This window comes from Onychostoma macrolepis, chromosome 01, assembly GCF_012432095.1.
Source record: "Onychostoma macrolepis isolate SWU-2019 chromosome 01, ASM1243209v1, whole genome shotgun sequence".
Classification (NCBI taxonomy): Eukaryota; Metazoa; Chordata; class Actinopteri; order Cypriniformes; family Cyprinidae; genus Onychostoma; species Onychostoma macrolepis.
Genome location: NC_081155.1, coordinates 12,722,736 through 12,749,686, shown reverse-complemented (window position 1 = coordinate 12,749,686; position 26,951 = coordinate 12,722,736). Strand labels below are relative to the sequence as shown.

The window sequence follows — 26,951 nt, the reverse complement described above, 5'->3', positions numbered from 1 at the left end:
TTCTCTAGTTCATGTTGACCACAATTATTGGCACCCAATTATTGCAACGTCCTTTTCCCAGGGTAACAGCTCTGAGTTTTCTCCTATAATGCCTGATGAGTTTAGAGCAGTGGTTTTCAAACTTTTTCAGAGCGACCCTATTTTTTTCTTTTAAATTGACACGACCCATATATATATATATATATATATATATATATATATATATATATATATATATATATATATATATATACAGGTGCTGGTCATATAATTAGAATATCATCAAAAGTTGATTTATTTCACTAATTCCATTCAAAAAGTGAAACTTGTATATTATATTCATTCATTACACACAGACTGATATATTTCAAATGTTTATTTCTTTTAATTTTGATGATTAGAGCTTACAGCTCATGAAAGTCAAAAATCAGTATCTCAAAATATTAGAATATTACTTAAGACCAATACAAAGAAAGGATTTTTAGAAATCTTGACCAACTGAAAAGTATGAAAATGAAAAGTATGAGCATGTACAGCACTCAATACTTAGTTGGGGCTCCTTTTGCCTGAATTACTGCAGCAATGCGGCGTGGCATGGAGTCGATCAGTCTGTGGCACTGCTCAGGTGTTATGAGAGCCCAGGTTGCTCTGATAGTGGCCTTCAGCTCTTCTGCATTGTTGGATCTGGTGTCTCTCATCTTCCTCTTGACAATACCCCACAGATTCTCTATGGGGTTCAGGTCAGGCGAGTTTGCTGGCCAATCAAGCACAGTAACACTATGGTCATTGAACCAGCTTTTGGTACCTTTGGCAGTGTGGGCAGGTGCCAAGTCCTGATGGAAAATGAAATCAGCATCTCCATAAAGCATGTCAACAGAAGGAAGCATGAAGTGCTCTGAAATTTCCTGGTAGATGGCTGCGTTGACTGTGGACTTCAGAAAACACAGTGGACCAACACCAGCAGATGACATGGCAGCCCAAATCATCACAGACTGTGGAAACTTCACACTGGACTTCAAGCAACATGGATTCTGTGCCTCTCCACTCTTCCTCCAGACTCTGGGACCTTGATTTCCAAATTAAATGTAAAATTTACTTTCATCTGAAAAGAGGACTTTGGACCACTGAGCAACAGTCCAGTTCTTTTTCTCCACAGCCCAGTTAAGATGCTTCTGACATTGTCTCTGGTTCAGAAGTGGCTTGGTTGCCCTTTTCCTGAAGACGTCTGAGCGTGGTGACTCTTGATGCACCGACTCCAGCTTCAGTTCTCTCCTTGTGAAGCTCTCACTAGTGTTTGAATCGGCTTTGCTTGACTGTATTCTCAAGCTTGCGGTCATCCCTGTTGCTTGTGCACCTTTTCCTACCCAAATTCTTCCTTTCAGTCAACTTTGCATTTAATATGCTTTGATACAGCACTCTGTAAACAGCCACACCTTTCAGTAATGACCTTCTGTGACTTACCCTCTTTGTGGAGGGCGTCAATGTTCGTCTTCTGGATCATTGCCAAGTCAGCAGTCTTCCCCATTATTGTGGTTTCAAAGAACAAGAGATACCCAGAATTTATACTGTAGGGATGTTCATTTATTCAAACTCAAATGTAAATATTCTAATATTTTGAGATACTGATTTTTGACTTTCATGAGCTGTAAGCTCTAATCATCAAAATTAAAAGAAATAAACATCCGAAAAGTCACTTCCGAAAATTTGTTGCAACTTAGTAAGCCACATTGGTCCTCTTAGCAGCATGAAAAATGAAACTTTTATTCAAATTCTGAATTGAGGCTATATACAGCAAAGAAAGTGCGCAAAGTGCTGTCACTCATTTCAGTTTATCGCGATCTCTAATGAGTGAATCGGTCAACACGGCACAATTAATCTCTTATTTACATCACCTACACTTTGTTCATTATAATCAGAGGATTCGTGTCGCAAGCTTCCAGAACTCTGGGCTGAACAAGAACACTCTGAGCGGTGCGTGGATTCTGACTCACTAAAGCTCCTCTGATTGGCCATTGCGTTATAGAAATCAACAGATATGTCTCTGATTTGCTACAATGTACAACGCTGCAAAAACAGAGCACAAACACAAATACAAATTTGTTTCTGACCTGAGGCGGCTGCCGGTTACTTTCGTTTTGTTGTTTATGCTATTTAGTTGCTTCTTTCCTGAGTCTTGAATTTGGCTACGTACGTTTTCCTTAAATCATCTTGGCGACCCATTTTTTAAGTCTCGCGACCCACCCGAGGGTCACGACCCAGGGTTTGAAAACCACTGGTTTAGAGAACACCTGACAAGAGATCAGAGACCATTCCTTCATACAGATTCTCTCCAGATCCTTCAGATTCACAGCTCCATGTTAGTACTTCTTCTCTTCAGTTCACCTCACTCATTTTCTATAGAGTTCAGGTCAGAGGACTGGGACGGCCATGGATGAATGAATAAAAGATTCATTTTGTGCTCAGTGACCCATTTTTGTGTTGATTTTGATGTTTGTTTTGGATTATTGTACAGTTGGAAGATTCAAACATGGTCCATTATAAGATTTCTTACAGAGCCAGTCAGTTTGATTGAATCCATGATGCCATGTGTCTAAACAAGATTTCCAGGACCTCCAGCAGAAAAACAGGCCCACAACATTAAAGATCCAGCAGTATATTTAACCGTGGACATGGGGTACTTTTTATCCCTGTTAATACTAAACCTATCTGGTGGGTTTGCTGCCAAAAAGCTCATTTTTTAGTTTCATCTGACCATAGAAGCCAGTGCCATTTGAAGTTCCAGTCGTGTCTGATAACTGAATATGCTGGAGTTTGTTTTTGGATGAGCTAGGACAATTTTTCTTGAAATCCTCCCAAACAACATGTGGTGATGTACAGTAGGTGCTGTTTGATTTTTTTTTTTTTTTAGGTTTCTGACCCCAAGACTCAACTAATCTCTACAATTCTCCAGCTGTGGTCCTTGGAGAGTCTTTAGCCACTCAAACTCTCCTTCTCACCGTGCATTAGGACGATATAGACACACATCCTCCTCCAGGCAGATTTGTAAAATCTTTAGTTGATTGGAGCCTCTTAATTATTCCCCTGATGGTGGAAATGGGGATTTGAAATGCTTTAGCTATTTTCTAACAGTCACTTTCTATTTTGTGAAGCTCAATCTTGTTCTATAAATCAGAACTATATTCTTTGGTTTTACTCCTTGTGATGGATGATTAAGGGAATTTGGCCTTTGTGTTCCTCATATTTATAATCCTGTGGAACAGGAAGTCATGGCTGGACAATTTCATGTTCATAATCACCCTGGTGTGCTAAAAAATTTAAATATGAATGGGAATATACTTCAGAGATATTTTACTCATAAGTATTTTTAGTGGTACCAATATTTGTGGCCAACATGCATTGGAGAAAAAACTTTTATTTCATCATGAGATTTTTCGGTTGACTTTCAGTTGTTTTACTTCAGTGATAGGTTAGAATTTTGTGAATTTTTTTTGAAAGAAAGATCAAAAGGATAAACAATGCAGATTTATTTTCACAGTCCCCTTTGCTCATATTTACCAAGGGTGCCAATATTATTGAAGGGCACTTTATAAGATACAAGAAATATTTACAATTCTATTTTATTTCTTTGTGACACTGATCTTGAGACTCTGTGCAGATGGTCAGATGTCCTTGCTTCCTTTTCATTTGTATGTTTGCAAGTGCTGATTGTCATATCTACCATTAAAAGAAAAAATAAATAAATACAATTGTTTTAATAAGAAAATAATGCAAACTAAAAAAATTTATTACTATTATTTATTATTTTTTATTAAGACAGAAGAAACACAATACAGCCAATTTAACAATAAATTATATTGACATTTTCATCTTAAATTTTATTTCTTCCATTAATATATTCTTTTAAAACATCCGTTCATACATGTTAGACATTTATAAGGTTGAATATAATGAACTGCTATGTTTTACAAAATAAAAGATGATGGATAGGTACATAGATGATAGGTTCTATAATTTCTACAATCTCTGTTTTATCATTTACATTTGTAAATCTTAAAGTCTACCGATGCAATCTGTAACCGAAATAGTTTTGTTGTGATTAATCCCTTAAAACACCCTATATTGTTTTATCACAAATTTGTCCCGATCATTTCTTGAAGAATTCAAAGCATAAGAATGAACCAAAAAGTACATCTTTGTTCCATCATGTTACAAAACACTTATTTTAACACACAGTAACACAATTTTGTTCATGTTTTCTTGCACATTCGACATTGTTTAATTTGTTTTACTTTCATTTTTATCAACAGGCTTGTTGAATTACTGATGATTAAACTGAGCTGTGTGTATCCGAACCTTTAACTGATATATCAAACTAACTAATGGTAATTGAAGATGAGACGAGCAAAAGTTTGTAAATTCACCCTTCATCATAACGACAAAAATAAAAGGGATCGATCAAAGTCCTTGTTAACCTCCATGGCATTTTTGGAAGTTGAGGAATATGGCTCCTGGCTTCACCTGGAGCTTGGACAGTGTCTGGTGCGGCTCAACCGGTTTGCCATTGTAGACCAGATTCAGGCTTCCTATGAGGTCAGGTCTCTGCTTCAGGACCTCCTTCTGCAGTTTCCAGATGGTATCAGAGCTCCTCAAATTCACAAGGAGCTTCGTAGAGCCAATTAAGACACACACAGGAATGTGCTTAGGACCTGGTGTAACTGGCTCTTGAACCTGGAGAACGGTGTGGGTGGTGTTTTCCAGCGGCTCATAGACGTGAACAGGTACAGTGTCTTTGGGGTCTCCTTTGACACATTGCTTGGGTCCACATGCTTCAGTCTGAGACTGAAGGTATGGAGTCTGAAAGAGAACCAAAAAACAACAACAGCATTAGTGGGGCAGTTTATCACAATAAAACAAAATATTAGACTGGACACGAGTGGCACTTACAACACTTTAATGTTAAAAATCTTATATAAAATGTTGGCATGTGACGTTAATGATTGTCTGCTTTAAATTGAGAAACTAACGGAATGCATAGTCGATATAAAAAACTGGATGACGAGTAATTTTTTACTGCTAAATTCTGAAAAAACAGAGGTGTTAATTATCGGACCTAAAAACCCCACATGTAACCTAGAACATTATCTAACACTTGACGGCTGCTCTGTCAATTCTTCTTCATCAGTCAGGAACCTAGGTGTGCTGTTCGATAGCAATCTGTCATTTGAAAGCCATGTTTCTAGCATCTGTAAAACTGCATTTTTTTCATCTCAAAAGCATATCTAAATTGCGACCAATGCTCTCAACGTCAAATGCAGAAATGTTAATTCATGCGTTTATGACCTCAAGGTTAGACTATTGTAATGCTTTATTGGGTGGTTGTTCTGCACGCTTGATCAACAAACTACAGTTAGTCCAAAATGCAGCAGCTAGAGTCCTTACTAGAACCAGGAAATATGACCATATTAGCCCGGTTCTGTCAACACTGCACTGGCTCCCTATCAAACATCGGATAGATTTTAAAATCTTGTTAATTACTTATAAAGCCCTGAATGGTTTAGCTCCTCAGTACTTGAGCGAGCTCTTATCTTATAGTCCTCCACGTCCGCTGCGTTCTCAAAACTCTGGCCGTTGATCATACCTAGAATATCAAAATCGACTGCGGGCGGCAGATCCTTTTCCTATTTAGCACCCAAACTCTGGAACAGTCTACCTAACACTGTTCGGGAGGCAGACACACTCTGTCAGTTTAAATCTAGATTAAAGACCCATCTCTTTAGCCTGGCTTACACATAACACATTAATACGCTTCTATTATTCAAATCCGTTAAAGGATTGTTAGGCTGCATTAATTAGATCAACCGGAACCGGGAACACTCCCCATAACACACGATGTACTCGTTACATCGTAAGTTGAATGGCATCTACGCTAATATTTGTCTGTTTCTTTCCTATTCTGTTTCTCAGTCCGTATCCGATCAGATGGTGGATCAGCACCAAGAGATGATGTCTACAGCCCTGATCGTCGGCGGAGACCAGGACACCCAGATGACCCCCAGAGATATATCCCCAGATATATCAACCAAAAATAACTAAATAACTAAAATATAATAAAATACCTAACTACATAATACTACTATTGTTAGAAATTGCAACAAAATTAAAATAGAAATATAAACTTTTGAACTGCGGGTTTCGTCTGGTCAGAGGAGAACTGGCCCCCCGACTGAGCCTGGTTTCTCCCAAGGTTTTTCTCCATTCTGTCACAGAGGGAGTTTTGGTTCCTTGCCGCTGTCGCCTCTGGCTTGCTCAGTTGGGGACACTTAATTTCTAGCGATTATCGCCGATTTGATTGCACAGATACTATTTAAACTAAACTGAGCTAGACAATGACATCTCTGAATTCAATAATGAAATGCCTTTAACTGAAAATTGAGTGTTTAATCTTATCATTATACATTACTGACACTCTATCCTCCAATTTGATACTGTTAAGTGCTTTGACACAATCTGTATTGTAAAAGCGCTATATAAATAAAGGTGACTTGACTTAAAGAGCATTTAAAATAATCTTACCACTGATGGCAAGACCGTTGTAGCCATGCTGTCAGCACATGAAATATTCCTTGTCCTCTGTGTTTCTTGTGCTCTCTTTGCTCCGACAAGAGTTTTTTAAAGGCATGTTAGAGGGAAAGTCCATCTTTCGCTTGAACTCCGCCCCTACAATCACCTTATTTGACTTTGTTGATTTCTTCTTCCCATTTCACCTTTGGCCAATTACTAAATATGAAAAACATTCAATGGACGGAAATCTGACGGAAATTAACGGGGGAAAACCCCATCATAACATGCATAAAATGATAACATATCAAATTGTTTTTTTTAAATCTTGTATTTGTGTTTTTCAATTTTTATTTATTTTGAAGAGCATAGATTTAAATCACCAGTCCTAAACATTAGATTTTTGCCTTGCAGGACTACGAGTAAGTTTACTGCTTGGGACTAAAAAATACCAATCATTTCACCACACCATGTAAAATGACCAGTGATACTGAAAGTGTAAGCAGCTTGGCTAGATAAACATTACCATATCTAACCAAGTGAAAAGTCAGAAATTTTGAAAATGAAACCTTTCTAATGTACTATAAAACAATACCAAAAATATAAATGACATACAAGTACTAGAAACAAATTGACCGAGTAAGGATGTATAAAGACATTTATTAGAATTGTTTTTTTCATGCGACAATCGGATAAACTCATTCACATAAAATGTGATGGGAAAAATATGTATATTAAAACTAAGCTCATTTGTGTTTCAATTTGCTGTACAAATATTACATCAGACCCAGAGATTAAAGCAGATACACAAACCTCTCAGTGGCATTTTTTCATAATTACTGATCTGTAAAACAGTCACAGATCCAAAATTCTTACACTACCACAATGTCTCTTCCATAGTGAGGTCATGCCAGTTCATTCAATGGGCATTGAACATTTAAATCAATGACAGCAAGTCTGATGAGATTCACATCAGTCTGTGTTGAAACTCTTTACAAGCTGCTGTTTGTTTTCCCCGAACCCTTCTTGACACTAGGTGGTGTTTTCTGCACCATCGGGAGCGTGTCTCTTTTCTCAATCTTCCTCAGCTGTTTCTTCTTCATTCTCTTGATCTTTGCTGTATTCTTAATCTGAAAGGGGCAAAGCAGTAATAAGTTATTTAAAAAGAGGAAAAACAAAGAAGAAATCGATAGATAAAAAGTGTTGGTAACAACTGAATTTTTGGTGCAAATTGACATTCTGCATTTACCACTTGCACAATCTCTGATTTTCTTTCATTTTCTGCTCGTCTTCTCAGGTTTTCTGCTCTCCTCTTCTTTTTATCCTGCAAATTTAGATGCAGAACAAGCACATATGACTAACGTTCACTTTAATTTAAGTTTTTAACTTCAAAACTCCATGATATTGTCCACAGATCACAATGTCACCATCGCCAGGATTCTCAGAAATTAACACTTTTATTGAACAGGGAAGCATTACATTGATCAAAAGTGAAATAAACAGCCTTGGTGAACATAAGAGACTTGTAACTCATCTATGTAAGTTGTATAGGTGTTGGACACAACGCAATACAAATAAAGAGACAAAAACACGCAGGTTTGGGGCATAAACTCGCCTCTTTCTCTCTGGCCTGCTCATCTTTCAGCTGTTGTTGGTACTGCTTCACAAGCTGCTTCTCTCTCTTGGCCTCCATCTTCTTTTCCCATGAAGTACGCAGAGGTTTGTCTCTCAACAGAGCAGAGAACCTACAAAAAGTCGGCACTGAACACGTCAGATCGATAACAGACAGAAGACACACTAAGACAAACAGAGCTGGTTATACTACAAAAATAGGCACAGGACAAAACAGGTTAGAAAGTTTAGAGAAAACATTTATGTATCTCAGCATTATTATGGACTGATAGACATGCAAGAACATGAAAGCAAACATAGATACAAAAACATAGATAAATACCACACTTTATAGTGTTAATCACCTTTGCTTATTTCGGTCTTTCCATACTCTTCCAGACTTAGGTTTCCCAAGAGGTATTATCATAATTTTCTTCTCACTGGATTCTGAGTGAGTTCTTTTTTTGGCCCTTTTCTTGGGGTCAATGGGACCAGTAGATTCAGTCTCTGTATTATTTACCACATTTTCCTTCTCACTGGTCTGATCTGACCCTATCAAGCCTGCAGTGTCTGACACTGACTCTTGGCTGACATCTGCTGATGTAGATACATCTGGACACACTGGTTCTGTCTCTGAACTGCACTGATCGCCTTTAGTATCTGCTGTACATTCATCGGGTGGTGATTCCTGCCGAGACTGGGTGCTTTCTGCCGGATCTTCTAACACAACAGACTTTCTGGTCCGGCGGACGGGGGTTTTGGCCGCGGGTGTCCGTAGTCTGAGACCGCTCCGTGTGCGGCTCACAATGGGAGAGTCCTCTTCATTATCGAGAGCTTCTGCCTTTGCAACAGCATCTTCGCCGTTTCTTTTCTTGTTTACAGACGCAGGCATCGTCAGCGTTGTGTCGATAAATACAACACAACTATATTTAAACTAATAAATCTACACATGTGCGGAAACACGCGTGTACTGCTCCTGTGCTTCGCCGAGAGCCGAAGAAAAATCATTCAGAAGCGCTCGATATCGCTCCCTGGTGGCTGGGAGACGCGTAGCAGTGATGGAATACGACTCATTTCCGCGAGTCGGTTCTCGAAGCGGTTCAAAGATCCGGATCAGTGAGCTTCTTCTTCTTCTTCTTCAACGGTGTTTATTGGCGGTTGCCAACCTAATCTAACTGGCCACCAACTGGAATGGAGTATGGATCAGGATAGTTTCTTGTATACAGAATAGAAATAAACATAAAAACCAAGCAAAACAAATAAACAAACTGGAAAATAAAACTAAACAAATAAACAAAAAAACAGTCAAAACGCTATATTATTTTATATAATTGACTTTCTTTCACAAATTTAATAATATCATCATACAACTTACTAGCTGTTTTCCCTAATAGACCTGATAAAGTAAAGTCATGATGTTTTACTTTCTTCAGTGATTGAATAAGGTGACGTCTCTCATTGTTATATTTCCTACAATGGAGTAGTACATGCTCAACTGTTTCATGTTGGCTACAGTGTATGCATTCCTCAGTTGGGTGTTTTCCAATTTTATATAATGTATCGTTAAGTCCAGTATGACCTCATCCGAGTTATGATACTCCCTTCTCTTCGATTCCTGCTCTCCCTCCTCCCAGCACCAACTTGTTTTTGTATATTATATAAATGTCTGCCTGTTTCAATACCATCCCAATTTACCTGCCATACTGATTGCGCATATTTCCTGATGTGTGCTTTAGCTTCTGCTTTGCTTAATGGAACTTGTAGATCTACTTGTTTTAATCTTAGACTTTGTTTAGCCAGAATATCCACCTTCTCATTCCCTTCCACACCAACATGAGCAGGAACCCAAATGAATTGCATCGATATGCACTTAACCTTTAACATTTTCTGGAATATTTCATTGATTATGTCCTTCCTAAAAGATGACCTGCCAGATCTTATGCTTTCCAGTGTAGAATAACTATCAGATGCAATGACTGTGTTATTTCTTTCTTTCTCCTCTACCCACCGCAGGGCCAATAATATCGCTAATAACTCTGTAGCATAAACTGACAAATGATTGGTAACTCTTTTCTTAATATAAGAATCATACATTGGAATATATACAGCTGCCCCTGCATATCCTGTATCCGGATCTTTCAATCCATCCGTAAATAAAAACACTGAACCTTGGAAGTGCCTCTCGCTATATGCCACACTGGAATTTGTTTAGATTTGTCATTTATTTCCCGCTGTATATTGAGGTCAAGGGGAATAACCAGGGAGGAATATATTGCTGTACTGTAATTGACATAAACCTATATTCCTAGCCTTTGCATCACCTATCCACCCAAAACTTATAAAGTTTGTCTCGTTACATTCCCAGCACTCTGTCAATACACTTTTGACAGGATGTGAAACACTTTATCCCTGATATTAACCCAATATGCCGACATTAACTTCATTCGTCTGATGCCAAAAGGCATTTCTCCCATTTCCACCTGCATTGATGATACTGGAGATGATTTAAATGATCCACTACAGATTCTTAGGGCTTGAGCTTGCAATACATCTAATTGTTTGAGGTTTGTTTCTGCTGCTGACATATAAGCTATACATCCATAGTCAAAGACAGACCTCATGAGTGCCCAGTATATATTTTGTAGAGATGCTCTACTTGCTCCCCATTTCTGGCCTGATAAACACCGAAGAATATTAATAATCTTTTTACACTTGTCCTTAATTGTATCCAAAGGAACTTTCCATGTCAGTTTTTCATCAAACCAAACCCCAAGAAACCTTACGGATTTTACTTGCTCCAGAGGATTCCCATACAATTTTAAAGAGAGGGATGTGACTTTATGCTGCCTTGAAAGACAAATAACCTGTGTTTTTACTACAGATAATTTAAATCCCCATTTATGAACCCATTTTTCAACTTCAACTATTGCACCTTGCATTTTTTTTTTTTATTATTAATATATGATATATGTGACCCTGGAGCACAAAACCAGTCTTAAGTCGCTGGGGTATATTTGTAGCAATAGCCGAAAATATACTGTATGGGTCAAAATGATAGATTTTTCTTTTATGCCAAAAATCATTAGTATATTAAGTAAAGATCATGTTCCATGAAGATATTTTGTAAATTTACTACTGTAAATATATCAAAACGTCATTTTTGATTAGTAATATGCATTGCTAAGAATTCATTTGGACAAATTTAAAGGCGATTTTCTCAATATTTAGATTTTTTTGCACCATCAGATTCCAGATTTTCAATGTTATGTTCAACTTGAGAGAAAATGTCATTAATCATTATATTGAATAATAACGGAATACATACACTACCTTGTGGTGTTCCATTCTCCACTGTATACACCCTGGAGTATCCTTCACCTACTTTCACTTGTATTTTCCTGTCTAATAAAAAGTTCTGAACCCAATTATATATTCTACCACCAATTCCCAAAGACTTTAACTTTATTAATAATCCTTCTTTCCAGAGCATATCGTATGCCTTTTCCACATCAAAAAAGACAGTTGCTACTATTGTAGTCCATTGTATTCCGACCCCATACGGAATCCACTCTGATAAGGAGACAAGAGATCTTTACTCTCTAAGAAATATGTTATTCTTTCTGTGATTATTCTTTCCATTACTTTACATAAATGGGAAGTTAAGGCAATAGGCCTGTAACTAGTAGGATCCGATGGGTTTTTCCCAGGTTTAAGAACAGGTACTATTATTGCTTGTTTCCAAACTGTAGGGAGTTGACCAGTATCCCAAATTAGGTTAAATAATTTTAGTACTATTTCCAGTGTATTATCTGTCATGTATGCCAACATTTTGTAACATACTCCATCTCTTGGAGTAGTCTGTCGAGCACTTGTAATTGCTCTTCTTAACTCAAACATGTTTAGAGGCAGACCGAGTAAACTATCTGAGATCTCATCTTTCTTTAATAAATTAGGGTAATCCATTAAAGTGCTACTCCTACACTGCCTGGCTTCTTCTGAAAGATTATCTGAGCTTTGAACTTTCTTGAATGTTTGTACTAGAAGTTCAGCTTTATCTAGATTGCTGATCATCACTGGTAACTCATAATTCCTTCTAATCCCTCCCATTTTCCTGATCATATTCCATACATCTGACAGTTGTACTTACCTTCCAATACTATCACAGTACTGCCTCCAAAAAGTACGCTTTTGTGTTTTTATTGTTTTCCTTACTAAAGCCTGGGCACATTTATACTTGATCATAGCATCCATAGAATGCTGTTTTTTAAGTTGCCTAAAAGCTTTATTCCTTGCTTTCACAGCTGCTTTACAATCATCGGTTTCACTTTATTTTGATGGTCCCTTTAACACACACTCTATTGACTATAAGTTCAATTGTTCTATAAGTTGCTCTTGACCCTTGACTTAAAACATTACAATTATTTTAGCTGCTATAACTGTGTGTTTGTTTAGACATGTTAATTATGGCAATCAGGTGTTGATGGTTAGACTTCAATAGCATTTGGTGACGTTCATAACTGATTTCATTCAGAGCATAGTTAAATTGATTGGTTAAAAATTTTGGATTTTGTTGACATAAAATATAAAGCTTGATCCATCAGTTTTAAGATTAATCTGAAAGACTTTCAAAAGTAAATCAGCTAAAAAGTGCATTATCATACAGACATCAAAAATCAGCGTATGAATCTCAACAATAGATCAACATATTCAGATAAACAGATCCTCTGTGAACATCACAAAACACGCTACTAAAAGTCACAACAAAATAGCAAAACAAAAGGAAATGGTAAGAATAAAAGAAAATACTAAGCTGCATAATTTATTCATGTCGCATTGCATGCTGGGAGCCATGGACGAGTTTTGATTGGTGCTCCCAGAATGCACTGCAACATGGAGCTTTATGTTGATTGTCACCATTGTTGAGATTCATATGCTGATTCTTGAATTCTCAGATTCTGAAGTCTGTTTGATGAAGAAAAGGAAAACTTTCAGTGCAGAATAAATTTCAAAAGTCTTTCAGATTAATATTAAAACTGTCACGTCTTAAACTATGTATATCATAAGCTCAATAACAAAATTAACTAATAAATCTACCAGTGACTAATACTCAAAATTACACCCGTTACTCAAGCCACTATATGTTGATTACATCTTTATTGAAACGTACCAGCCCTGATCACATTTTCTCTTGGCCGTTTCTTCTTTTTTGCCATAACTAACATGTCTAAACAAACACACAGTTATAGCAGCCAAAACATTTTTAATGTTTTAAGTCAAGGGTCAAGAGCCCAACTAAAGCAAACACTGACCTCGATAATGATAATTCAAACAAAACTAAAACATCAACATCTAAAGTCAGTCTGGTTAGTAACGTGTGAAGCTGGTGGAGTTGTTTAATCATCCTCTGCTGAGATCTTGAGAGATTTAATGTCTTCTTTTATCTTGTGTTGATTTCATCTAAGGCTGTGGCTGAAGTCAGTTGTAGTTCTTGTATTTCTGCTCATCTCGTCTCTTTTTTTCTGTTATTCTTTCTCTTTCTTTCAGTGATTCAGATTGTTAACAGCAGGTGTTCTTCACGAATGTTCAATCATCACTCATTTACTAAACTAATTATCTCATTAACTTTAACACTGCTTCAGTGTTACTTTTTTTAACACTCTGAGTGTGGATTATATATACACTGAGAGTGTTGATTAAATACTGGGGGTTTTACTGTGTACTCTCAAAATATTATCACTTTAATTTCTGCGATTTAAATTCTCGAAACATTACGACTTTAACCTCGTAATCTTAGATTTTTTTTCTTTTTTAACGTGGCACTAAAACGGCGTCGTATTAAAGGGCATTTTAAAGTATATGAATTAAAAAAAAATTGTAGAAGCTTTTGCGCTATAATTTGACAACGTTCCAGATGTAGCCTACTCTCTCATATTTTTTGTTTATTACGATTTTCTATTAGCTACTAATGGTGTTTATTTTCAACTGTCCGGTTTAGTTTTTCGCAATATTAAAAAACATGTATTAAGACAAAAAATTATTTTCTCAAAAATTAGGTTTTAGGCTAAAACGTTTAATTCGTGAACATGTCTGATGGTTCTCTATTTTTTATTTTATTTTTTTGTTTGTTTGTTTGTTTTTTGCGCACTAATATCTGTCAAACTAATTTCTTACGAATACAATTTTTTTTTTTTAACTCACTATGTATAAGCATTTGCGTTTTTAATTTTACTTCATTGAATTACTTGTAGTGAAAATAAATAATAATACTAGGCCGGATTCAAATAAAGTACTCTTATTGTGAAGAGACGCTTCTCATGAGCTGTTGACTCGTTCTAATGATTCAGTTCGACTCGTGAGCGAATTGTTTAGAGCAGTCTTGTCTATGGTCCTGTGAACCGGTTCAGCTAGTTCATTAAAAAGATTCGACTCCAGAGAACGATTCATTCTCGAGTAGTACGTCTCTAGTAGAACCAAAACAATGGCATTTGACTTCCGGTCCGCTGTTCGCCTGTTCAAACACCATGGCGCCTGGTGTCGGACTGATGTCGGTTCTCCTCCTGACCCTGCCATTGGTCACGGCAAGTATTAACTTTGTCTGTTTATTTAAATGGTATAATTTAAACCAAACGTAAAGTTCTGAGGTTACTAATAGATGCATTGGCTACTGTGCAGATGTCTTCTCTATTAGGCTACTTGTAATTGAGAGAGTTCATACATTTGCGAAAAGTGTCATACTTTTCAGTGTTTTGTAATTCAGAGAATTTGCAGTTTATAGATGAATACTCCTGCTTTGAGTGATTCGGTCAGATGTTATGTAAAAAAACGCGGATCTTTAAAGCTGACAGGTGTGTCCAGTCTGTCATGACATGTGTCTTGTGACATGTCATGTGAGGAAGTCAGTTATCAAACATAAACCTGATAATGGCAATTTTGTTGTGATTATTTAAAGGGATAATTCGCCAGAAAATTACAATTGTTTGTCATCATTTATTCATCCTCATGTTGTCCCATATCAGTATGATTTTCTTTCCAAATAAACATTAATATTTTAAAGGATGGCGAAAAAGCTGCTCTCTTCCATGCAGTAAAAATGAATGGAGACTGGGACTGTTGTCCCAAAAAAAAAAAAAATACTGTGAGATAATGTTTTTGTTGCTCAAATGCCACTCAAATCCTCTTTGTATAGAAATAAAATAGTTTAGATATTCTGCAAAATATATTTGTTTGTGTTCAGTGGAAGAAAGCAAGCCAGTTTGGAACATAAGGCTGAGTGAATGATATAATTACACTCTCTGGAATACTGTATTTGATATCTGTTGGTCTTTTTTTTTTTTTTTTTTTTTTTTAAGTTGGGTGATCTGTTTCCTTTAGCTCACGGTTAACAATTTTCATGTTTTTAAAGCACGTTGTATCTTCCTCCTTTTAGTTTGCCACAAAACCCAGTTTCTCCATTGATTACAGTCAAAACTGCTTCCTTAAAGATGGAGAGCCATTTCGCTACATCTCTGGCAGCATCCACTACAGCAGGATCCCCAGTGTCTATTGGAAGGACCGGCTACTCAAGATGTACATGGCTGGTTTGAACGCCATCCAGACGTAAGAGGAACTGACTATGATTCAGTGTCAGTCATATGAAATATTACGAGTTCGCCCAGGGAAAATCTGTCTGGAAAAGTCATGGATATTAATAAAATCAAAATCATGGACATTTTTGAAGTTATATACTTTTTTCTGAGCTATAAAATATGTTAAGTTGCTCGTTGCAGATATAATTAATTCTGAAGTTATTTTGTAATGTATATGTAATCAATGGCCAGAACCTTAAATATTATTTTTCTTCTAACTTTTTATAAACCCATAAGATAATTTCAACTCAGATTTTACAAATGGCCAAATTAACCCACAGATATGTGCCATGGAGCTTCCACGAGCCGGTGCCTGGTCAGTTCGACTTCAGCGGAGACCGTGATCTAGAGCACTTCCTACAGCTGTGCCGAGACATTGGCCTGCTGGTCATCATGAGACCGGGCCCCTACATCTGTGCGGAGTGGGATATGGTGAGAAAAGATTGAGACAACTAAATTGTAGGCAGAAACGCATGTATTTTTTAAATGCGTATCCTATAAAGTTAATCATTCTGATTTAATTCAAATATTTAAAGTATTAATCCATAGAAGTGCTTAAAAACCTGAATAGAGTCTTTTGGAATCATTAGAAGACTGATGTAATGTTTCAAATGTTATTTTAAAGTTTAAACGGTGCCCAATACTCCAATATTTCAACAAATGAGCAGTTGTGTATAGCGAAAAAAGAAAAGCATATTGTAAAAGAAACAGAATATGAACAGAATACCACAGCTGGCTCAATGTTTCTTGTTTTAGGGCGGTTTGCCTTCCTGGCTGTTGAAAAAGAAAGATATTTTACTGCGATCATCTGATCCAGGTAATGCAGTTATTGATTAACCTCAAATGGGAAAATATCCAGTTGAATGAGTGAAATGTATGGCTTATAAACTACAGTAATTCATTCAGAGCTCTTTTGTATTATTCTAGATTACCTTGCAGCAGTGGATAAGTGGATGGGGCAGTTGTTGCCCATCTTGAACCGTAACCTATACCAGAACGGAGGACCCATCATTACTGTGCAAGTAAGACAGTTATATAATAATCACTCTAATGAAAGTAACATCTATTTATATGCGTGTGTGTCAGATGTTTATTTACACATTTGAAGATATGGTTTCACACCTTGCGTAGTGCTTAACTCATGGTACTGATCAGTGATATTTCCTGTTGAACTAGTATTTCACAATTGCCCATTTCTTTTCCGCCTTATTATTTAACATTCAAGTTGTCCGCTTAGGATTTCCATGGGTATGAAGAATATTTTTACTCTAGGCCATTTCAGTATGACGCGACACCTAAATTTTCTGTCCGATTGCATTTTTCAGTTAAAATTGGATTAAATGCATAAAGATATATATATATATATATATATATATGAAAGACCTCTCCCATGTATGAACTCACTTTAACTTTTCAAAAAACATTAGTTATTTGTAATTTTTCTGTTATTCAAAGTGTCAAAATATCACGTGGTGCGACCGTCTGGCCATAACTTTTTTTTTTTTTTTTTTTTTTTCTTGTAAACATCTCTGAAATTACCCTAAATTTATTCAGATTAATTTTCTGCACCATTTGGCATGATTTCCAAAGTGTTTTGTAATCCTGTATAAAACTGCAAAGCATTTGTATTTATATTTCCATCATAATATACAAACAAACTTTGTCCGATGATTTCAATTGTATGAAATATCATGTGGTGTGACCATCAAGAAACTACCATTTTGGGACTTTTATGTTGAATTTTTTTGTAAATTTTGACTGAATTTGAAAATATCATGTGGCGCGACCACTGCAGAGTGTTTTCCATTGTATATATGTGTCCCAGATTGGCCGTTTTTGTGCTTTTATATTCAATTTATGATTTTATGCAATTTGGGTCATTTCAGACAGTTTGTTTAATATTTGTATAATATGAGAAAAAAAAATGCAAAAATAATTCAGAGCATGTAATTTTAGTTTGGTAACTTTGCATTTATTAGTAATTTATTATTTATTTATTAATAACAACTTTAATCTATTCTACCAGATTACACTGCCAAGCAAAGAAAAATAAATCCTCACCATAGGCAGCATGTTAATTCTGACCCTGCAGTCTAGCACAAACTTTTCTACTATAAGAAAAATGTTCATGTTGTCATCTCAGAACCTGAGCCAGCAACCTCCCCCTACTTTAAATTGACCCTTCACAAAGACCCGCCCCCCTTATTTACTGTTGCTGCATCCGACAAACCATTGCACTTTCATGCCACGCATCATGTTCTCATGCTATGAAAAATACATCACGGAGCAAAGAGGACACTGACAATGCGCAGACATACAAGACCGAGCTGGTTATTTTTGGTATGAAACAAAGTCTCCGTGTTCAAATTTTGTCTTTTTTTTTTTTTTTTTTAAGAAATTCAAACAACAAATACTGTTTTGGGGCTTTTTAATGTGTCGTGACAGATCGCCTCAGTTCAAGCACCACATGAACCGATCATCTCTTCATCTTTACTAGTTATAGCACAAAATAAACCTGAATGAACATCAGAAGGTATCTTGTTTCAACCGTGAAAAGATGTGATGCACATCATTTTTCAAGTTCAAGTCCACCAACGTTAATCTACTCTCCTGTCTGGTTTGTTTGTCGGACAAAATTGTCACGTTCATTATATGTCAGCTCGCCTGTTAATCAAACTCCTGGCGAAGGGTCAGTTGAGCAGCCAATATTGGGCAAAGTACAAAAATAACTGGGGCTAAAGAAATGCCTGCAGTTAATGCCACATGCTGCACTTTTCACACATGTCTCTTTAGATTTTTAATGATATAAGGTCATGGTGTCATTTGGAGCGACCACTCATCATGTGGTGCGAGCAATAATAGCAATAACTGTATTAAATTAAAAATAAAAACTAATTTCTGTGGTTGAGATATAAATCACTGCTACAGTATGCTTAAGTGAATGGTGTTTTAAAAAAATATTTCTTAGTTTTATGCAGTTTAATATAATAAAATAAGTCTGTTAGTCAAAAATAAGTCTGTTAACTACATTTAAGAAGGCAACTCAGAAATTATAGAACAAAAATAAGAGGTCATTATTTACAAACTCAAATGCAAATACTTTGTTTCTAAACACTTTAATTACTGAGAACATTTTTTAAAAATGTTAAGCATGTTAAGCAATTTATTTAATTTTAATTAATCATGGTCGCACCACATGACTTTTTATTTATTTATTTTTTTATTTATTTATTTTTTTTATAAGGCTACTGCCAATTCATCTAGATGAAAAAACAATAAAATCATTTAATTTTAACATGAATTTGTGTACACAACATTCTTAATGTTTGAACAATTATGATATTATAATTTTTGTATTTTAAAATTGGCCTGTTAAATCCTTATACGTCAATGACCCATACACACACACACAGTGCCCTCCATAAGTATTGGAACAGTAAAGACAAAATTGCTCTGTTTGCTGTGGAGTCAAGACATTTGCAAATATGATTAAAAGATGAATATGAGACAAAAGTAAAGTGTCACATTTTATTATTAGCTGTTTTACCAAATAAAAAGGACCGCAGTTTTAGAGTTCATCCCACTCATTGATGTGTGCATAAGTATTGGGACAGATGAACTTAAGGCAGATGTAAAAGATTAAAAGCTATTATTTAGTTGCAGATCCCTTGCGTGCAATCAGAGCAGTGAATCTGCAACCCATGGACGTCACCAGACTCTTGATCTTATCCTTTGAAATGCTTTTCCCAGCCTTTAATGCAGCCAATTCCAATTGTTGCTTGTTTTGTGGAGTTTCTGCCTTTAGTCTCCTCTTCATCTGGTGAAATTCATGTTAAATCGGATTTAAATCTGGAGATTGATTTGAGCAATCTAAGACTTTACATTTTTTGCCCTGATAAACTCCTTGACTAAACGGGCAGGGTGTTTTGGGTTATTGTCCTGATGCAATATGAAGTGCTTTGATGAATCTGGTTCATTTTCTTGAATATTGGTAGGCAAGATGGTTTTGTACCCTTCCAAATTCCTTTCCAGACAGCCATGCATGCCCATGCCATGACACCACCTCCACCATGCTTTACAGATGAGGCTGTAGGCTTGGGATCATTTGCAGTTCCCTTTTCCTCCACACTTTTGCTTTCCCATCACTTAGATAAAGGTTCATCTTTGTCTCATCTGTCCATAAACACAGTTCCAAAACTCTACTGGCTTTTGCAAACTCTAATCTTGCCTTTCTATTTTTGGTGCTGGTCAGAGGTTTGCATCTTGCTGTGTAGCATCTGTAAGTCTGTGTCAAAGTCTCCTGCAGACAGTAGATTGTCAGAGCATCACCCCAGCTTTCTGGAGGTTGTTGGTGATTTTACAGACATGTATTTTAGGGTACATTTTCACAGCTTTTATGATTTGCCTGTCATCAACTACTGTTTTTCCCAGCTGATCAGGTCGTTGTTGTGCTGCTGATGTCTCCGGTGGTCTCCAAACTCTTAATTTCTCCATGCCCTTTGTTTTTGCTATAGCTCTAATTGACTTCCTCCTTTTCTTTTATCATCCAAATTGCTTGCTTTTCTCTCAGAGTCAGCTCCCTCGTCTTCATCCTGGTTTGTGTGTGTCATCAAATGCAAGACTCAGAATGCAGAAGCAATGGATATAACTGATACGACATATTCCCTGCTTTTAATATCTGAAGAATTAATGCAACAGGACACAGCTGATCACTTAGAAAGACCTGCGAGGCAACTGTTCCAATACTTATGCTCACATCAGATAGAGGGATGAAACTCCAAAAGTGCTGATCTTCTCATCTGATAAAACATCTGTGTTGAATCACCCAATAATAAAATGTGACATTCTGTAGTTTTGTATCACATTCATCTTTTAATCATATTTACAGATTTCTTGACTCCACAGCAAACAGAGCAGTTTTGTCTTTACTGTTCCAATACTTATGGAAGGCACTGTATTATGTATTTTATTTGTATACATGCATGCATACATACACACACAGGTGCATCTCAAAATTTGAATATCGTGAAAGTTTTTTGAAACTTATTTCAAAAGTGAAACTTTAATATATTCTAGATTCATTGCATGTAAAGTAAAACAGAATGGAGAGGCACAGAATCCAAGCTGCTTGAAGTCCAGTGTGAAGTTTCCGAAGTCAGTGATGATTTGGGGTGTCGTGACGTCTGCTGGTGTTGGTCCATTGTGTTTTATCAAGTCCAGAGTCAATGCAGCCGTCTAGCAGGAGATTTTGGAGCACTTTATGCTTCCATCTGCTGACAAGCTTTATGGAGATGCTAATTTCCTTCTCCAGCAGGACTTTAGCACCTGCCCACAGTGCCAAAAGCACTTCCAAGTGGTTTGCTGACCATGATATTACTGTGCTTGATTGGCCAGCCAACATGCCTGACCTGAACCCCATATGGAATCTATGGGATATTTTCAAGAGAAAGATGAGAAACAGTCGATCCAACAATACAGACGAGCTGAAGGCTCAATAGTGCCTCAGTAGTACCACAGGCTGATCTCTTCCATGCCACACCTCACTGATGCTGGAGTTTGTGCTAAACGAGCCCCGACCAAGTATTGAGTGCATAAATGAACTTACTTTAAAGAACTTTTCTTTCTTGAACTTTTCTGTTTTGCCAATCCTTTTTTTTTTTTTTAATTGATCTTAGGAAATATTCTAATATTGAGCTGTAAGTTCTAATCATCAAAATTAAAATGCAATTAAAAAAAAAAGTTTGACTCTATATGTAATCAGTCTAGAATATATGAAAGTTTCACTTTGTGGAAAGTACATTTTTTTTTTTTTGTAACTTATTTCAAAATATTGTAATTTGAGATGCAACCTGTGTGTGTGTGTGTATATATGAGTAAAAATACATGCATTGTGTAGATAAATAGTACATTTGTTTTTTCACACTTTTTCAGGGCAAATAAATTAATGTTTCCCCCTATGCAGGTAGAGAATGAATACGGCAGTTACTTTGCCTGTGATTATAATTACATGCGGCATCTCAGCCAGCTGTTTCGCGCTCATCTGGGAAATGAGGTGGTCCTGTTCACCACAGATGGAGCAGGTGTGGGTTATCTCAAGTGTGGATCCCTCCAGGGCATCTATGCCACCGTTGACTTCGGCCCAGGTCTGCATATCCTATATATCACCAATATGACTTGTATATTACCTTCACATTCCTTAAAGTGTTTCAAAAAATGTTCATTACTAAACCTCTGACATTACAAGCTTTTAACTCCTGAATTCTGGAAATCAGTAAAAACGGCATTTGTTGTATTTTTGTGCAGGTTCAAATGTAACTGCTGCTTTTAAAGCACAGAGACATGCAGAGCCACGTGGGCCTTTGGTAAGACGCAAAAACCTTCCTATCAGTGGTTGAATGTAAAGAAAATGGCTTTGCCTTCCATGTATTTAAGAAGCAAATGTTTTTATCTGAAGCCGTAAAATGTGATGTGAAACATTTTAACAGATAGAAATGTGCTCTGGAAATGGAAATGATGGCTCTTTTTGCAGGTGAACTCAGAGTTCTACACAGGCTGGTTGGATCACTGGGGCGAGAAACACTCTGTGGTTCCCACAGCTGCTGTGGTCAAGACCCTCAATGAAATTCTGGAAGTGGGAGCCAATGTTAACTTGTGAGTTGGTCGCCCATAGTAACAACTGAACCGAAATATCCGTTTTACACTGAAAATTTACTTCTGAAATTCATTTTTTTATTTTTTTCTTGCTTTCCAGATATATGTTCATCGGTGGAACTACCTTTGGCTATTGGAATGGTAGGTTTTAGAGATTTGTAACTTAGCAAGCCAAAAATACATTAGAATGTGTGTTGATTCATGTTTTTATCAAATTATAGGTGCCAACACTCCTTATAGTCCTCAACCAACCAGCTATGACTTTGACGCCCCGCTTACAGAAGCTGGAGACCTCACAGAAAAGTATTTCGCCATAAGAGAAGTCATCAAAATGGTAAAGATTGGAAAAATAGCTATTTCTTAAAAGAATTATGATTTTTGATAGAGAAATTCAATAAGCTGCTAATGATTCAAACTGATCTGATTGTGTGTGTGGGTTTTTTTTATACAGTACAAAGAGATACCAGGGGGAGTGCTGCCTCCATCAACACCTAAATTTGCTTATGGGCAAGTGCAGATGAAGAAGGTTAGTCGCTTTTTGCGTCTTTGCCTGTCTACTGTTGTAACATGATTTATATTTTCTGTTTTCTGTATAACACCTCGGTTTTTCTTGCGACTAAAGTGTGAATGATCTCTTTTTTTTCCTTGCAGCTCAAGACTGTGTCAGAGTTCTTAGATATATTATCTTTCTCTGGCCCTGTAAAAACTCTTTACCCACTAACATTTACTGAAATGAATCAGGTATGCCCACATCTCGTCAGCAAATGTGAAGTTATGTTCAGTCATGTTATTTACATGTTCCCTCTGTGGTCATTGCTTTATCTTATTCGTGCATTGACTATGGATGTCTCATTATCTGGTCAGGCATTTGGCTTCATGCTGTATCAGACTGTGTTACCTGTCAGCTGTTTGAAGCCCACCCCGCTGTCGTCCCCTCTAAATGGAGTCCATGATCGGGCCTACATATCCATTGATGGTGTAAGAAGCACTGCTTTACTCCGACTGTCTTACTGTGCTATGAGTTACTCAATCATAATAGCTGCGATGGTGCTCTGTAAGATTTTAACATAAGATAAAGTTTGTGCACCGATTTATATCTAATTGGAAGCTTTTGCATAACACAACATTCATATACACTACCGTTCAAAAGTTTGGGGCAGCACAAGTGTGTTCAACATTGAAAATAAACAGAAATGTTGCTTGAGCATCAAATCAGCATATTAGAATAATTTCTGAAGGATCACATGACACTGAAGACTGGAGTAATGATGCTGAAAATTCAGCTTTACATCACAGGAATATATTACATTTTAAATTTAAAATAATATACAATTTAAATTGTAATAATATTTCACAATTTTACTGTATTTTTGATTAAATAAATTGAGCATGAGAGAGTTCTTTTAAAAACATTACAAAATCTTGCTGACCCCAAACTTTTGAACAGGATTGTTAAATTTCATCCTTTGCTCATTAAATCCTTTCATTGTTTAGATTGCTGCTGGTATTTTGGAGAGAAACAAGGCACTCACCATTAATATAACCGGGAAAGCTGGCAGCCGTGTGGACATCCTGGTGGAGAACATGGGCACAATCAACTACGGCAGAGAAATTAATGACTTCAAGGCAACCATAACTTTCCTATCCACTTCCTGTTTTACTCCTCCTCAGTACCTCAGCCTGTTCTAACAATCATAAATCATAAATCCCACTGAAAAATTTAGACTGTCATTCCTCTCACAGATTTCAAGCGGTGTCCACAGCAGGGTTATTATTATTGTTAACTAAAACAAACTACTAACTACAAACTTTAAAAACATTTTTGTTAATTGAAATAAAGCTAACATAAAATAAAATCTAAATATAAGATACTAAATGAACATCAGAAAATGAAGCACTAAAATTAAACTCTAAATAAATGAATAAAACACTTAAACTGAAATAAAAATAAATGAAACCTAAATTTAAAAATGTAAATATTTAGTAATATTAAATTATTAGTAAAATTAAAAAAAAAAAAAATCATAAAAATGGTAAATGCACAAATTCTTAACTTCTGTAAGAATAACTTATTTTATTGTTATTATTATTTGTTCCATCTTTACCATTTTTCCATATCCTTTCTTCACGTCTTCTTTCTGTTCCTCAGGGTCTGGTGTTTAATCTGACTCTGGGTGCTGATGTTCTGGGTAACTGGACGGTGTACTCTCTGAGTATAGATGAAGCAGTGCACAAGGGCCTGTTATCGGCATCGAGCGGATTCATCTCCACCTCCAGCAGCTTCAATACCTCCCCTCCTCCTGCTCTTTCACCTCCAACCTTCTACGCTGGCAGCTTCATCATCCCCGACGGCATCCCTGACCTCCCTCAGGACACATACATCCAGTTTCCCAACTGGCGGAAGGTAGGAGTCTGATTCTGTTGTAGGGGTGTAACGATAAATCGCTTAATCTAATGCATCGCAATTCTCTCTGAAATCGATTCTGAGCTTAGTTTTAACAGCAGATGGCACTGCATGCTTTAGAAACAGCTTGCTTTCAGTTCCTTACACACACCACTTAAAATAATCATTCATAAAGTTCAAAAAGGTTGAAGCGAATTACAAGAGTGTTCACAGTGGGTTGTTTACATTGTTGAACGCTCAAGCAGTCTTCGTCATGAGCATTTGAGTGTGCGGTTAAAAACTAGCCTAGAGCACCATCTGCTGTTAAAAACTAAGTTCAGAATCAATTCAAGAGAGAATCGCGATGCATTAGGAAAATCACAGAATCAATCCATTAATCGACTTATCGTTACACCCCTATTCTGTTGGTTACACTGAAATCCATTTATAAATGTGAAGAGATCAGATTCCCAATAGATCAGCGCTGGTGTAATAAAGAGATCACATCGTACGTTTTATTTCAGGGTCAAGTGTGGATTAACGGTTTTAACGTAGGCCGCTACTGGCCGTCCCGTGGACCACAGATAACGCTCTTTGTCCCAGCCCACCTGCTCAGCATCTCGGCCCAAAACAACATAACTGTCCTGGAGTTGGAGGCGTCACCTTGCTCCTCGGGTCCCTGCACTGTGGAGTTCACTGACACTCCTGTCATAAACGGCACTGTGAAGTCAACCGGCCACTACAAGAAAAGTTCAACAGACAAGACCTTCTGGAGCAGAACGATCTTAGAATAAAACATTCGCGTCACACATTTTACTGCTTTGAAGGAGTCTAAAGGATGAAGTAGGAAGTTGTAAAAGATGACACACATGAGTACTGTATTGAAAATATGATCACTGTGAATCTACAGTAATATATCGCACATGTACAGTAATGTACTGTACAGTAAATCTCAGGTGTAAAAGATGCTCCAAGAATGAGCTTTGGTCTTAATTTTAATGCACTAGATGCCTGCTAAATAAACTGCACTGTTTTATACGTTCTTTACCAGTGATGTATATGGTATTTTCACATTTGTTTTACAGTTGTTGTTTTTTTTTTAACAATCATTTTTGCACTAATAACAGAACCTTCATTTCATTTTTCAGAACTCTAGACACATAATTCACAACCGCTGATCAAAATGCACAGTTTTCCAAACATTTAACACTTTTTCCAAATGCTTGGATACAATACACATAAACCAAAGATCTTTTGTTCATTGAACTAAAATCACTGGTTTAAAATGAGACAACTTAACGTCAAAGTATTACTATTTCAAAATGCAGCTCACGTATTACATCTGAATTGAGTGTTTATTCGTTTCATTACAATGATCTAACTATCAATGGAGACAACTGCTCAAAATGCTAAGTAACCGTCGCATTACTCTTGAAGCATAGTTTTTTTTAAATGGAAAATTATGAACAATATTACATGTTTAGATTATGAAAGTGAAGCAACTGAGGACGGAGTATGTTCAGGTGTGATCAGTTTCAAGATGCCTGTTGTTGGGAGAAACGATGTTCGCTGGGGGCCTGACCACTCCCCACTGAATGTGTTTTTGAGGGGCCCCATAGCAAAATCAGTGCAATGGGCCCAGAATTCCTAGCGACCGCACTAAGAGCAATCATGGTTTCAGGCCCATCCACAGTTTATCACCTTGTATTTACTCCCATACTCCCCTTTCCTTACTGTAACCTGACTGAGGAGTTTTTCCTCCACATGGAGTTGGAAGATTCACAATAGGCTCCTCACAAACAATCACTCTTCTCCAGGCCATAGATGAGGTCTGCAATGACGTCACAGGAGGAGACCAATGTCAGGCCTGTTTTTGCCATGCAGGAAGATTTTTTCCCAAGATTTTAGCTAATGAAAACATCCATTATGATGTAGATGAGAACCTGTGGCCAAACCCACAAGACAGGGTTAATAAAAACACAGAAGTGCTGTGAGGAACACTCTAGTTGACATTTTACTGTAGGCTTACTGTAGTTTTTTCTCTTTTTTTTTTCCAATTAATCTTTTTCTCATTTAAAGTTGTGAGTACTTTTCTCTCTAGTCTATTACAATGATGGATGAATGTGTAGAACCATAATGAAAGC

At 36.7% G+C, this 26,951-nt stretch overlaps 2 protein-coding genes across 2 annotated transcripts; one reads left to right on the top strand and one right to left on the bottom strand.

The window, feature by feature from the left end:
• Nucleotides 1–6,897: 6,897 nt before the first annotated feature.
• On the bottom strand, nucleotides 6,898–9,233 carry ccdc86 (coiled-coil domain containing 86). Its single transcript, XM_058792588.1, has 4 exons — nucleotides 8,514–9,233; nucleotides 8,153–8,282; nucleotides 7,787–7,861; nucleotides 6,898–7,667 (listed from the first exon to the last, which is right to left on the bottom strand). Exons 1-4 carry the CDS (start codon nucleotides 9,038–9,040, stop codon nucleotides 7,530–7,532), a joined length of 870 nt encoding a protein of 289 aa, XP_058648571.1. The 5' UTR covers nucleotides 9,041–9,233; the 3' UTR covers nucleotides 6,898–7,529.
• Nucleotides 9,234–13,835: 4,602 nt separating this feature from the next.
• Nucleotides 13,836–25,849, top strand: glb1 (galactosidase, beta 1). Its single transcript, XM_058788957.1, is given in 17 exon segments — nucleotides 13,836–14,726; nucleotides 15,575–15,744; nucleotides 16,055–16,205; nucleotides 16,530–16,590; nucleotides 16,701–16,795; nucleotides 21,736–21,916; nucleotides 22,077–22,135; nucleotides 22,303–22,424; nucleotides 22,525–22,565; nucleotides 22,646–22,758; nucleotides 22,876–22,950; nucleotides 23,076–23,165; nucleotides 23,289–23,402; nucleotides 23,919–24,050; nucleotides 24,574–24,828; nucleotides 25,332–25,554; nucleotides 25,557–25,849. Coding segments are annotated over 17 exon segments (2,025 nt in total). The 5' UTR covers nucleotides 13,836–14,669; the 3' UTR covers nucleotides 25,643–25,849.
• Nucleotides 25,850–26,951: the final 1,102 nt, after the last annotated feature.

What these genes read in the sequence shown, in the direction of transcription:
- ccdc86 (XM_058792588.1), bottom strand. Translation starts at nt 9,040, where the DNA reads ATGCCTGCGTCTGTAAACAAGAAAAGAAACGGCGAAGATGCTGTTGCA. An exon ending in AGCAGGCCAGAGAGAAAGAG is followed by an intron (nt 7,862 to 8,152) that starts GCGAGTTTATGC and finishes CTAAATTTGCAG; the next exon opens with GATAAAAAGAAGAGGAGAGC. An exon ending in AATCAGAGATTGTGCAAGTG is followed by an intron (nt 7,668 to 7,786) that starts GTAAATGCAGAA and finishes TGCCCCTTTCAG; the next exon opens with ATTAAGAATACAGCAAAGAT.